This window comes from Callionymus lyra, chromosome 5, assembly GCF_982586985.1.
Source record: "Callionymus lyra chromosome 5, fCalLyr1.hap1.1, whole genome shotgun sequence".
Classification (NCBI taxonomy): domain Eukaryota; kingdom Metazoa; phylum Chordata; class Actinopteri; order Syngnathiformes; family Callionymidae; genus Callionymus; species Callionymus lyra.
The window spans coordinates 3,137,290-3,153,082 of NC_141822.1; the positions used below are offsets into that span (position 1 = coordinate 3,137,290).

The following is a 15,793-nucleotide window of genomic DNA, read 5'->3' on the forward strand; positions in this document are numbered from 1 at the left end:
ACACTGATAATACAATAGAGTCACACATCACAACAACACACACACTGATGATACAATAGAGTCACACATCACAACAACACACACACACTGATGATTGAATAGAGTCACACATCACAACAACACACACTGATTATACAATAGAGTCACACATTACAACAACACACACACCCTGATGCTACAATAGAGTCACACATCACAACAACACACACGCACTGATGATTCAATAGAGTCACACATCACAACAACACACACTGATTATACAATAGAGTCACACATTACAACAACACACACACCCTGATGCTACAATAGAGTCACACATCACAACAACACACACACACACACTGATGATACAATAGAGTCACACATCACAACAACACAACCACACACACTGATGATAAAATAGAGTCACACATCACAACAACACACACACACTGATGATACAATAGTCACACATCACAACAACACACTAATAATACAATAGAGTCACACATCACAACAACACACACACTGATGATACAATAGAGTCACACATTACAACAACACACACACACTGATGATTGAATAGAGTCACACATCACAACAACACACACGCACTGATGATTCAATAGAGTCACACATCACAACAACACACACTGATTATACAATAGAGTCACACATTACAACAACACACACACCCTGATGCTACAATAGAGTCACACATCACAACAACACACACACACACACTGATGATACAATAGAGTCACACATCACAACAACACACACACACACTGATGATAAAATAGAGTCACACATCACAACAACACACACACACACTGATGATACAATAGAGTCACACATCACAACAACACACACACACACACTGATGATACAATAGAGTCACACATCACAACAACACACACTGATTATACAATAGAGTCACACATTACAACAACACACACACCCTGATGCTACAATAGAGTCACACATCACAACAACACACACACACACACTGATGATACAATAGAGTCACACATCACAACAACACACACACACACACTGATGATACAATAGAGTCACACATCACAACAACACACACACACTGATGATACAATAGAGTCACACATCACAACAACACAAATGCACTGACGATACAATAGAGTAACAATGATAACAATGTTTTTCCTCCTCCAATATTGTATTTCCAGACATTGTCGCCCCTTAAAAACGCCTCTACACAGAATCTACATGTAAATCAGTCGATTTAAAAAAAAAAAAAAATGTGTGAATGGCTTTTTAGGCTCTAAATCATATGCTGTGCCTGAAATTGCGCACTTTTCCAAGTGCACTGCTTTACAGTACACTGTAAGACAGTGTTCAAATGTCAACATGTAGTACTGTCTCAAATCACACTCTGTTGTTACACACTTACAGTGTAGTACTGTCTCAAATTAAACTCTGCTGCTACACACTTACAGTGTAGTACTGTCTCAAATCAAACTCTGCTGCTACACACTTACAGTGTAGTACTGTCTCAAATCAAACTCTGCTGCTACACACTTACAGTGTAGTACTGTCTCAAATCAAACTCTGCTGCTACACACTTACAGTGTAGTACTGTCTCGAATCAAACTCTGCTGCTACACACTTACAGTGTAGTACTGTCTCAAATCAAACTCTGCTGCTACACACTTACAGTGTAGTACTGTCTCAAATTAAACTCTGCTGCTACACACTTACAGTGTAGTACTGTCTCAAATCAAACTCTGCTGCTACACACTTACAGTGTAGTACTGTCTCAAATCAAACTCTGCTGCTACACACTTACAGTGTAGTACTGCCTCAAATCAAACTCTGCTGCTACACACTTACAGTGTAGTACTGTCTCGAATCAAACTCTGCTGCTACACACTTACAGTGTAGTACTGTCTCAAATCAAACTCTGCTGCTACACACTTACAGTGTAGTACTGTCTCAAATCAAACTCTGCTGCTACACACTTACAGTGTAGTACTGTCTCAAATCAAACTCTGCTGCTACACACTTACAGTGTAGTACTGTCTCAAATCAAACTCTGCTGCTACACACTTACAGTGTAGTACTGTCTCAAATCAAACTCTGCTGCTACACACTTACAGTGTAGTACTGTCTCAAATCAAACTCTGCTGCTACACACATACAGTGTAGTACTGTCTCGAATCAAACTCTGCTGCTACACACTTACAGTGTAGTACTGTCTCAAATCAAACTCTGCTGCTACACACTTACAGTGTAGTACTGTCTCAAATCAAACTCTGCTGCTACACACTTACAGTGTAGTACTGTCTCAAATCAAACTCTGCTGCTACACACTTACAGTGTAGTACTGTCTCAAATCAAACTCTGCTGCTACACACTTACAGTGTAGTACTGTCTCAAATCAAACTCTGCTGCTACACACTTACAGTGTAGTACTGTCTCGAATCAAACTCTGCTGCTACACACTTACAGTGTAGTACTGTCTCAAATCAAACTCTGCTGCTACACACTTACAGTGTAGTACTGTCTCAAATCAAACTCTGCTGCTACACACTTACAGTGTAGTACTGTCTCAAATCAAACTCTGCTGCTACACACTTACAGTGTAGTACTGTCTCAAATCAAACTCTACTGCTACACACTTACAGTGTAGTACTGTCTCAAATCAAACTCTGCTGCTACACACTTACAGGAAATGACTCGACAGTTTCTTCTTCTACTACTTTTTAACACTGATTGTAACCAGTCGTTGAAACACTATCACTGACACTTGACAACACTTTTCTCCGATAGAAACAATTTATTAAGTTGTGTTTCATTGTGTTATTACTGTTGTTGTGTTGATTTGTGGTCAAATGAGTGTTTTCTCGAAACATTTACATCAGTATCTGCTCCGAAGACGTCAGTGACGTAGCTTCAGTTTAGCTTCAGTTTAGCTTCAGATAAGCTTCAGTTTAGCTTCAGTTTAGCTTCAGTTTAGCTTCAGTTAAGCTTCAGTTTAGCTTCAGTTTAGCTTCAGTTTAGCTTCAGTTAAGCTTCAGTTTAGCTTCAGTTTAGCTTCAGTTTATCTTCAGTTTAGCTTCAGTTTAGCTTAAGTTTAGCTTCAGATTAGCTTCAGTTTAGCTTCAGTTTAGCTTCAGTTTAGCTTCAGTTAAGCTTCAGTTTAGCTTCAGTTTAGCTTCAGTTTAGCTTCAGTTTATCTTCAGTTTAGCTTCAGTTTAGCTTCAGTTTAGCTTCAGTTTATCTTCAGTTTAGCTTCAGTTTAGCTTAAGTTTAGCTTCAGATTAGCTTCAGTTTAGCTTCAGTTTAGCTTCAGTTTAGCTTCAGTTTAGCTTCAGTTAAGCTTCAGTTTAGCTTCAGTTTAGCTTCAGTTTAGCTTCAGTTTATCTTCAGTTTATCTTCAGTTTAGCTTCAGTTTAGCTTCAGTTTAGCTTCAGTTTAGCTCCATCTACGTCACTAAGATGGCAGCCGTTGCGGGTGGAAAGTGTTCATCGATCCACACTGAAGTTTCTGGCCATTAGAATGTGTAGAGTGCACTACATCTTGGAACACTGCTCAGTGTGAGCACAATATCAAGTAAGAGTGTCTTGTTCACGAGTGAGGGCAGAATGAAGCATGAGATCAGCAGTTATGCAGACGATGCAGTGAGTGAAGCCAAAAGGCAAAGCTCTAAACACCGGTCAATCCACGCCTCCGCCCTCATGACCGTGAGCAGTGGCTGAGAGACTACGACTGTCATCTGGCCTAGGAACACCTCGGGGTCCTTAAGGAGGAGCTTGACGATGTAGGAGATGGAAGTCTGACCCTTTCTACCGCTGCCCCCGCGACCCCCGACCCCGGACGAAGCGCTAGAAGCCGCAGATGTACAGACCTCGCGTCCAGGATCCCCTCGTACTCAGCCAGCTGCTTCATGAAGCCGGCGTTGGGTTCGGCGATGCTTCGCTTCGCTTTGACGAAGTTGTGACTCTTGTCCAGGGACCAGCCGAACTCCTTCATGGCGTACGCTATGACCGTGGAGGCCGAGCGACTCACGCCCATCTTACAGTGGACCAGACACTTGGAGCTGTTCTTCCTGTTGGAGATAATCATGATAATAATAATAATGCATGATGAACATTTACATCACTAACACAGAGCATACCTCCTCCAAGGGCCTCATTTCAAGAGTATATTAACTATAAAATCACAGCACATGATCATAACAATATGTCCATGTTTGGTACATTTTGTTGACAAATAAAAATGTCCAAGACATGTTTCTAGTTCACGGGTAGAAAACCTGGTCCATTGGGTGCAGGTTTTTGTTCCAACCGATCAAGAACATACAGTTTAACCAAAGAGGTTTCAGCTGAACAAGCAACACCAGACTGTCAATCAACTGATTACACTCCTAAGACACCTGATTGATCAAAATGTGTCGTCTTGAATGGTTGGAACGAAAACCTGCACCCACTGTGGCTCTTTCTGGACCAGGTAGCCTACCCCTGGCCTAGTTCAACACTGCAAAAAACTGACACAAACTGTTTCCACTGAGAAAAATCTATAAACTCGGGAAAATGATGTCACAACATGACATTATTTAGTGTCTAAACCAGAAGGATGTGTCTCGCCTGCAGTTCATACTAAACTCTTCTGAGCCGCTCTAGTAGAAGAACTCACATTTCTCCTTCAAACTCTTCACTGGCTGCTCTAGTAGAAGAACTCACATTTCTCCTTCAAACTCTTCACTGGCTTCCAGTTGCTTTCAGGATCATTTTAAAATTCTGGTTCTTACTTTCAGATCTATTCATGGTCAGACCTTCCATCAGTGATCTGATCCAGACTTACACCCCAGCTCGGGCTCTGAGGTCTGTGGATCAGAATCTACTGATGGTTCCTGAACATATTTCCGGACCAGTAACATTGTAATATGATACAAAGTAAACATAAAAAACGAAATCATAAGAAGAAAAAAAATACAATTAAAATGTTAATCAACCAAAGATTTCCTTCAAATAATTCTAATATAATTATATACTGTATATTATATATAATAATAATATATATATTAATGCGTCTCCCCATAGAATCCGTGTCGTTTGAAAACACACTCACTTGGCCTTGACGATGAAGTTGTAGGTGTCGTTCCAGTGAGCCAGCAGGTCCGTGGCGTCCTCGTCGTAAACCCGGACGTTGTGGTAACAAAACAATCCTGGGAAGAAGTTGTCGATCTCCCTGGTGACGTTGAGGATGTAACCAACGCTGAAGACCCGAGAGAATCAAATCAGTGTTGGCTCAAGAGTAATGTTGACTCAAGAGTAATGTTGACTCAAGAGTAATGTTGACTCAAGAGTAATGTTGACTCAAGAGTATTGTTGACTCAAGAGTAATGTTGGCTCAAGAGTAATGTTGACTCAAGAGTAATGTTGACTCAATAGTAATGTTGACTCAAGAGTAACGTTGACTCAAGAGTAATGTTGACTCAATAGTAATGTTGACTCAATAGTAATGTTGACTCAAGAGTAACATTGACTCAAGAGTAATGTTGACTCAATAATAATGTTGACTCAATAGTAATGTTGACTCAAGAGTAACGTTGACTCAAGAGTAATGTTGACTCAATAGTAATGTTGACTCAAGAGTAATGTTGACTCAAGAGTAATGTTGACTCAAGAGTAATGTTGACTCAAGAGTAACGTTGACTCAATAATAATGTTGACTCAATAGTAATGTTGACTCAAGAGTAACGTTGACTCAATAATAATGTTGACTCAATAGTAATGTGGGCTCAAGAGTAATGTTGACTCAAGAGTAATGTTGACTCAAGAGTAATGTTGACTCAAGAGTAATGTTGACTCAATAGTAATGTTGACTCAAGAGTAACGTTGACTCAAGAGTAATGTTGACTCAAGAGTAATGTTGACTCAAGAGTAATGTTGACTCAATAGTAATGTTGACTCAAGAGTAACGTTGACTCAAGAGTAATGTTGACTCAGTAGTAATGTTGACTCAATATTAATGTTGACTCAAGTGTAATGTTGACTCAATAGTAATGTTGACTCAAGAGTAACGTTGACAAAAATAGTAATGTTGACTCAAGAGTAACGTTGACTCAAGAGTAATGTTGACTCAATAGTAATGTTGACTCAATAGTAATGTTGACTCAAGTGTAATGTTGACTCAATAGTAATGTTGACTCAAGAGTAACGTTGACAAAAATAGTAATGTTGACTCAATAGTTATGTTGACTCAAGATTAACGTTGACTCAAGAGTAACGTTGACTCAAGAGTAATGTTGACTCAATAGTTATGTTGACTCAAGAGTAACGTTGACTCAAGAGTAATGTTGACTCAATAGTAATGTTGACTCAATAGTAATGTTGACTCAAGAGTTACGTTGACTCAATAGTAATGTTGACTCTATAGTAATGTTGACTCAATAGTAATGTTGACTCAATAGCAATGTTGACTCAAGAGTAATGTTGACTCAATAGTAATGTTGACTCAATAGTAATGTTGACTCAAGAGTAACGTTGACTCAATAGTAATGTTGACTCAAGAGTAACGTTGACTCAATAGTTATGTTGACTCAAGAGTAACGTTGACTCAAGAGTAACGTTGACTCAAGAGTAATGTTGACTCAATAGTAATGTTGACTCAATAGTAATGTTGACTCAAGTGTAATGTTGACTCAATAGTAATGTTGACTCAAGAGTAACGTTGATAAAAATAGTAATGTTGACTCAATAGTTATGTTGACTCAAGATTAACGTTGACTCAAGAGTAACGTTGACTCAATAGTAATGTTGACTCAATAGTTATGTTGACTCAAGAGTAACGTTGACTCAAGAGTAATGTTGACTCAATAGTAATGTTGACTCAAGAGTTACGTTGACTCAATAGTAATGTTGACTCTATAGTAATGTTGACTCAATAGTAATGTTGAATCAATAGCAATGTTGACTCAAGAGTAATGTTGACTCAATAGTAATGTTGACTCAATAGTAATGTTGACTCAAGAGTAACGTTGACTCAATAGTAATGTTGACTCAAGAGTAACGTTGACTCAATAGTAATGTTGACTCAATAGTTATGTTGACTCAAGAGTAACGTTGACTCAAGAGTAATGTTGACTCAAAAGTAATATTGACTCAAGAGTAACATTGACTCAATAGTAATGTTGACTCAAGAGTAACGTTGACTCAATAGTTATGTTGACTCAAGAGTAACGTTGACTCAAGAGTAATGTTGACTCAAGAGTAATGTTGACTCAATAGTAATGTTGACTCAATAGTAATGTTGACTCAATAGTCACGTTGACTCAATAGTAATGTTGACTCAATAGTCACGTTGACTCAAGAGTAATGTTGACTCAAGAGTAACATTGACTCAATAGTAATGTTGACTCAATAGTAATGTTGACTCAAGAGTAATGTTGACTCAATAGTCACGTTGACTCAAGAGTAATGTTGACTCAATAGTCACGTTGACTCAAGAGTAATGTTGACTCAAGAGTAACATTGACTCAATAGTAATGTTGACTCAATAGTCATGTTGACTCAAGAGTAATGTTGACTCAATAGTCACGTTGACTCAAGAGTAATGTTGACTCAAGAGTAACATTGACTCAATAGTAATGTTAACTCAATAGTCATGTTGACTCAAGAGTAACATTGACTCAATAATAATGTTGACTCAATAGTAATGTTGGCTCAAGAGTAATGTTGACTCAATAGTAATGTTGACTCAATAGTAATGTTGGCTCAAGAGTAATGTTGACTCAATAGTAATGTTGACTCAAGAGTAATGTTGACAAAGATCCTTTCATTTAGAATAAATAATATTGATTCATCACATCAGTCCGTATCTGTTAATAAAAGATTATATTTAAATCATTGGACTGAACTTTCATTAGTTGTAAATGAATTTAAAAATATAAAATCAACAGTATTTACTGCAGATTAAAGTGCACCAAATGTGCTGATTTAAGTGTGTCTTAAATTGTTCTAGGACCAAATATTATACTCTGTTATACTCATCAGTTTCTTTTTGCACCATTCAGGGACTCACGTAAATTTCAACTCACCGGTTTTGTACATTAAAAAACGAATAATAAAAATAAGGTTTTCTGCTTAATGTACACGTTACAAAAACACCTAAAGGCAGAAGTAACTCTCACCATGTTTACATAAATATTTATTTTGTTTATTAACATGTAGGTTCTTAACTGATTTAGATCTTCTAGAGGAGGACACCTGCACCAGAGTGATGTCTCAATGTTTCATTTAAACCATAATCTCGTTGGGCGAGATTTCAGACGAGAACTTAATAAGTAATATCTTCAAAACGGAGCAACGTCATGAAAGCAGTTATGACTTTGTCAAGAGTCATGTGGTCTGTAAATTCTACAACACCAGAATCAAGTACTGGACCATACTACACATATATACTTGTTACTACACTATCACAACACCAGAGTCAAGTACTGGACAATACTACACATATATACTTGTTACTACACTGTCACAACACCAGAGTCAAGTACTGGACAATACTACACATATATACTTGTTACTACACTATCACAACACCAGAGTCAAGTACTGGACAATACTACACATATATACTTGTTACTACACTATCACAACACCAGAGTCAAGTACTGGACAATACTACACATATATACTTGTTACTACACTGTCACAACACCAGAGTCAAGTACTGGACAATACTACACATATATACTTGTTACTACACTATCACAAAACCAGAATCAAGTACTGGACAATACTACACATATATACTTGTTACTACACTATCACAAAACCAGAATCAAGTACTGGACAATACTACACATATATACTTGTTACTACACTATCACAACACCAGAGTCAAGTACTGGACAATACTACAGATATATACTTGTTACTACACTGTCACAACACCAGAGTCAAGTACTGGACAAAACTACAGATATATACTTGTTATCACACTATCACAACACCAGAGTCAAGTACTCCACAATACTACACATATATACTTGTTACTACACTATCACAACACCAGAGTCAAGTACTGGACAATACTACACATATATACTTGTTACTACACTATCACAACACCAGAGTCAAGTACTCCACAATACTACACATATATACTTGTTACTACACTATCACAACACCAGAGTCAAGTACTGGACAATACTACACATATATACTTGTTACTACACTATCACAACACCAGAGTCAAGTACTGGACAATACTACACATATATACTTGTTACTACACTATCACAACACCAGAGTCAAGTACTGGACAATACTACACATATATACTTGTTACTACACTATCACAACACCAGAGTCAAGTACTCCACAATACTACACATATATACTTGTTACTACACTATCACAACACCAGAGTCAAGTACTCCACAATACTACACATATATACTTGTTACTACACTATCACAACACCAGAGTCAAGTACTGGACAATACTACACATATATTGTACAGCTTTTTATTTTCTTCAAATCCAGAGCTAGAGTTTCCTTCAGTGATACTACAGTAGGTTCACCTTCACGCTCACTAATACTTATGATGTATTGATAGTTTCTCATCTCACCCACAATCCCGCAGTTCTTCCAGGTTAGAAGCGTTCCATTCCGATCCCTGTGAGAACAAAGCAGTGAATAAACTTCAGGTTCAAACGATGCCGTGAAAGTAAGTATTTCTGACCAAGTACACGTGGTCGAAGATGAGCGTGGCCTTGTCCATCTGTCCCAGGATCAGCAGCATCTCGTTGTCAATGAACTCCTTGTACTCGCTCAGGTTGCAGCTCATGTGCTGCTCCAGCTTGTTGCGGATCTGAAGGAAGAAGAAGCTCAAGGATCTACAGGCGTCTCAGAACAGACCAGCTGAGTAACTTCTAGTAATACTTTACTGTAACTCGGTAGTGTAAGTCATTACAAAATAAAATATGGTACCATAGTGATTCATTACTCTGTACATCATCGCTGTGCATTATTATTATTATTATATTTTATTTGAATAAAGTTATTTTCATTTCAATTGCAAATGTTTACTTCCTGTACAGCATGTAAACAATTCAAGGATCGTCATAATTTTTGTTAAAATTACCGAGATTGAAGACGTTCTCTCTGAGTATGATGCACGACAAAGTTACTGCATGTGTAACAGATATAGAAGTTACTTTGTTCAGTACTTTAAGAAGTTGTATTTAAGTCTGTATTTCAGTTTTATGTAAGCCTGAAGAAGTGATGCAAACTTGTTAGCCTATCATGCTACACTAGCAACTTTGTTAGCCACATGCTACATAAACAACCTGCTTCACTAAATGCTAAATTAACTATTATAGCTGCATGTTAAATTAGCAACTTTGTTAGCTGCATGCTACATTATCGATCTTGTTAGCGGCATGCTACATTATCAACCTTGTTAGCTGCATGCTACATTATCAATCTTGTTAGCTGCATGCTACATTATCAACCTTGTTAGCTGCATGCTACATTATCAACCTTGTTAGTTGCATGCTACATTATCAATCTTGTTAGCTGCATGCTACATTATCCATCTTGTTAGCTGCATGCTACATTATCAACCTTGTTAGCCTGAAGAAGTGATGCAAACTTGTTAACCTATCATGCTACACTAGCAACTTTGTTAGCCACATGCTACATAAACAACCTGCTTCACTAAATGCTAAATTAACTATTATAGCTGCATGTTAAATTAGCAACTTTGTTAGCTGCATGCTACATTATCGATCTTGTTAGCGGCATGCTACATTATCAACCTTGTTAGCTGCATGCTACATTATCAATCTTGTTAGCTGCATGCTACATTATCAACCTTGTTAGCTGCATGCTAGATTATCAATCTTGTTAGCTGCATGCTAAATGATCAACCTTGTTAGCTGTATTCTACATTATCAACCTTGTTAGCTGCATGCTACATTATCAACCTTGTTAGTTGCATGCTACATTATCAATCTTGTTAGCTGCATGCTACATTATCCATCTTGTTAGCTGCATGCTACATTATCAACCTTGTTAGCCTGAAGAAGTGATGCAAACTTGTTAACCTATCATGCTACACTAGCAACTTTGTTAGCCACATGCTACATAAACAACCTGCTTCACTAAATGCTAAATTAACTATTATAGCTGCATGTTAAATTAGCAACTTTGTTAGCTGCATGCTACATTATCGATCTTGTTAGCGGCATGCTACATTATCAACCTTGTTAGCTGCATGCTACATTATCAATCTTGTTAGCTGCATGCTACATTATCAACCTTGTTAGCTGCATGCTAGATTATCAATCTTGTTAGCTGCATGCTAAATGATCAACCTTGTTAGCTGTATTCTACATTATCAACCTTGTTAGCTGCATGCTACATTATCAACCTTGTTAGCTGCATGCTACATTATCAATCTTGTTAGCTGCATGCTACATTATCCATCTTGTTAGCTGCATGCTACATTATCAACCTTGTTAGCTGCATGCTACATTATCAATCTTGTTAGTTGCATGCTACATTATCAACCTTGTTAGCTGCATGCTAGATTATCAATCTTGTTAGCTGCATGCTACATTATCAATCTTGTTAGTTGCATGCTACATTATCAACCTTGTTAGCTGCATGCTACATTATCCATCTTGTTAGCTGCATGCTACATTATCCATATTGTTAGCTGCATGCTACATTATCAATCTTGTTAGCTGCATGCTACATTATCCATATTGTTAGCTGCATGCTACATTATCAATCTTGTTAGCTGCATGCTACATATGTTGATTGTTTTGTTTGAATTCTGTCTGTAGACCAAATCACTTTGATTTCATTTAAAGCAATTTATATACATTTCTGTCTCATCAAAAGTAGAATGTAGTTATATTAATTTCATGTGTTATATGATATAAAGTTTCAGTATCTCTGTCATCGTGTTTGTGTTGTGAGTCATAAATGTAGTCAATATAATTGTGTATTAAACATCAAAACAAATGCACTTTTGCACTTGTTCAATGTTTATTTATGTTGATATTATTTATTATTTAATGTTATTATTTTTCTGTTATATTTGTTTTTGAATCATTATTATTTTATATTTTATTATTTTTAACATGTTTATTGTACGTTGGAATACATTGTGTTTTTGCGTTTAATCTTTTTCTTGTGAACGTCTTTAAATGGCTCGACTAAAGAATGATTTATCGATCTTAGAGAGTCATAGAGAAGAAGTTCAATGGAATGACGTCATCAATCAATCATGTAGTAACATTGTGACACTCGACTCTAGACAGTTCCATTACTTTGAAGATCCTTCAACAAACGACTGAGACGATCTGAAGTCTGACCTCCTTGGACGTGATGTTCTCCAGGTCCTGGAACATCATGATGCTGCGAAGCTTGGCCTTGACGAGACCCTCGGTTCGTTCTCTCTCGGTGGGTCTGAGTCAAACACAGTCTGGTCAGCAGGGTTTTCTCAAAACCTTCTCCCCCCTCTTGGCTCTCACCGCTCCACGAACATGGCGGGGGAGTCCGGCCTGGTGGTCTCCAGGTCCGTCATGGCGTTCCACTCGTTGACGCAGCTCTGGTCCGAGGCGACGCCGCCCTCGTAGAACGCCGTCCAGGTGAGAGCGGCGCCGCCCGGGAAGTAGTTGAAGCGGCGAGAGACCTCGCAGGCCTTGTGGAGAACCTGCAGGGCGGACCTGAGGAGCGACACCTGTCACTCAAACATGTCCTGGTCGTCATGACAATGAAAATAATGCATAGTATTTTAAACACAATCATCATTAGAACAATGTGTAGCTTCCTCAAGATGACATGAACCAGACTCACAGGTGATATGACGCTTCCTCTATTGACCGGCAGGGGTCGCTAAATACACAAGTGCTAACCATCATGTATTATTTCTGTTTTTATTTGTTCAGGCTTTTCCTTGATTTTCTGGAACTCCTGTTGTGTTCTCAGTTTTATCTTGATCTTTAAAGTATATATTTTATTGAATATTGTTTTAATTGTTTAAGCGCTTTGTGACCCTGGTCTGGAAATAAAATAAAAATGACTTACTTACAATTATTTAACGTTTTTCTTCTCTTCGAACATACTTTAACACAAATAAAATCAGAAGTCATTTACTTACATCAACATTTGTCATTAACAGATTCATGTATACATTTATTTTTAACATTATTTTGAAACAAAATGAATCGTTTTTTGACTGCATCACCTCCAGCCTCGATGACAGTATTATGTACTGTAAGTTATACAAATACTGTATACTCATTAAGTTTATACTCAGTAAGTTTACACTCAGTAACTTTACAGTCAGTAAGTAGAAACATAAACTCACCACATGGCCTGGACAGAAACAGGCTTGAAGACATGTGAGCGTCCAGCGGTGCTGACGCTGAAGCCTCTGAGGAGAGGAAGAGGAGGAAGAAGAGGAAGATAGAAGAGAGGGATGAACAGAAGTGAGAGAAAAAACAGAGTAAAACGAGCGTAAACACAGAGTGAACACGAGCTGCTTCGCTGGACTATTGTGGAACATTCTTCCACAAACAATATGAACAGGTCAGCAACACACGAGGCTGCGATTCACCTTTTCCACCACACGTGGCCAGTAGAGTCAAGTAGTGATTAACTTTACACTCAGATACAGTAGAGATTAACTTTACACTCAAATAAAGTAGAGATTAACTTTACACTCAGATAAAGTAGAGATTAACTTTACACTCAGATACAGTAGAGATTAACTTTACACTCAAATAAAGTAGAGATTAACTTTACACTCAGATAAAGTAGAGATTAACTTTACACTCAGATACAGTAGAGATTAACTTTACACTCAAATAAAGTAGAGATTAACTTTACACTCAGATACAGTAGAGATTAACTTTACACTCAGATAAAATAGAGATCAACTTTACACTCAGATAAAGTAGAGATTAACTTTACACTCAGATAAAATAGAGATCAACTTTACACTCAGATAAAATAGAGATCAACTTTACACTCAGATAAAATAGAGATTAACTTTACACTCAGATAAAATAGAGATCAACTTTACACTCAGATAAAGTAGAGATCAACTTTACACTCAGATAAAATAGAGATCAACTTTACACTCAGATACAGTAGAGATTAACTTTACACTCAGATAAAGTACAGATCAACTTTACACTCAGATGAAGTAGAGATCAACTTTACACTCAGATAAAGTAGTGATTAACTTTACACTCAGATAAAGTAGAGATCAACTTTACACTCAAATAAAATAGAGATCAACTTTACACTCAGATAAAGTAGAGATTAACTTTACACTCAGATAAAGCAGAGATTAACTTTACACTCAGATAAAGTAGAGATTAACTTTACACTCAGATAAAGTAGAGATCAACTTTACACTCAGATAAAGTAGTGATTAATTTTACACTCAGATAAAGTAGAGATCAACTTTACACTCAAATAAAGTAGAGATCAACTTTACACTCAGATAAAGTAGTGATCAACTTTACTCTCAGATAAAGTAGAGATCAACTTTACACTCAGATAAAGTAGAGATCAACTTTACACTCAGATAAAGTAGAGATCAACTTTACACTCAGATAAAGTAGAGATCAACTTTAAACTCAGATAAAGTAGAGATCAACTTTACACTCAGATAAAGTAGAGATCAACTTTACACTCAGATAAAGTAGAGATCAACTTTACACTCAGATAAAGTAGAGATCAACTTTACACTCAGATAAAGTAGAGATCAACTTCACTCACCCGTCTCCATCCAGGTGTATGTTGGTGTCGCTCCACAGCGGCAGAATCATTCCGATGGAACAACTTCTTCTGTTGATGATCGAGATGGATTTAGTAAGATTTTATAAACTTAACTCACAAACTCTGGGAAACAAACGTCTCCAGGTCATATTAACGTCTATAAATCAAAAACATCGTTTGACTTTGAGCTCGACCTTCAATAAAGAAACATTACATTTATTAAAAAATGACTTTTATATACGTTAATGACATTTGAAGAGACTGATTCATGAAATAATGAATAATAAATAAATAATAACGAGCTCACCTTTTCTATAGTACAACTAATATAATATAATATTATACTATTAAAATATATATATTATGTTATCTAATGTGATTTAATGTAATCTTGTATCATTTAATGTATTATAATAAAGTCATTATTGTGTTTATTTTATTTTATGATGTTCATTTCAATGTTTTTTAATGATTCTTATGTTATTACTATTATTGTTTTTGTTATGATTTATTATTAATGTGTGATTAATTGTTTTGTGTTATATCATTTTTATATATAAATATAAATATAAATAACATACTATAATATATAATATAAATAATAAAACTGTAAAAACTTCAATGTCTAATGTGTGGAGAAGAAAGACGTATCAATCCATCACAAATATTATATTATAGAATATTCTGAGACATTTATCTTCATTTTTCAATTTTTAAAACTTGACGATCTTATCTCAGGATCTTCAGATTCATCTCCTGATGTAAACAAACCATCGTCATGGTTACGCACCCGTCCTCCTCCGTGAAGTCCATCCCCAGGAGCAGGTTTTCCTCCTGGTCCTGGTGACCGTTGGTATAAATCACCACCATGTACCGGACGCGCTCCGACCAGCCGCTCTCCAGCCTGACGGCCTGTCAATCATGTTGTTACTCCGTTATTACACCGTCACAGCCATTAAAACATGATTAACACTCATGAGTAACATTTACACCTGGTTCTTCTGGTTTACACTATTAA

General features: G+C 36.9%; 1 protein-coding gene across 1 annotated transcript in view; it reads right to left on the reverse strand.

The window, feature by feature from the left end:
• The window catches only part of ssh1b (slingshot protein phosphatase 1b), a 40,582-nt gene that overhangs the window by 3,766 nt on the left and 21,023 nt on the right, over positions 1-15,793 (reverse strand). The window contains exons 5-13 of the mRNA XM_087790485.1: positions 15,566-15,687; positions 14,776-14,844; positions 13,355-13,420; positions 12,516-12,710; positions 12,357-12,450; positions 9,713-9,841; positions 9,600-9,646; positions 5,089-5,235; positions 3,866-4,066 (exon numbers count right to left, since the gene is read on the reverse strand). Coding sequence (XP_087646611.1) covers positions 3,866-4,066; positions 5,089-5,235; positions 9,600-9,646; positions 9,713-9,841; positions 12,357-12,450; positions 12,516-12,710; positions 13,355-13,420; positions 14,776-14,844; positions 15,566-15,687 — 1,070 coding nt within the window. The remainder of the gene's footprint in view (positions 1-3,865; positions 4,067-5,088; positions 5,236-9,599; positions 9,647-9,712; positions 9,842-12,356; positions 12,451-12,515; positions 12,711-13,354; positions 13,421-14,775; positions 14,845-15,565; positions 15,688-15,793) is intronic.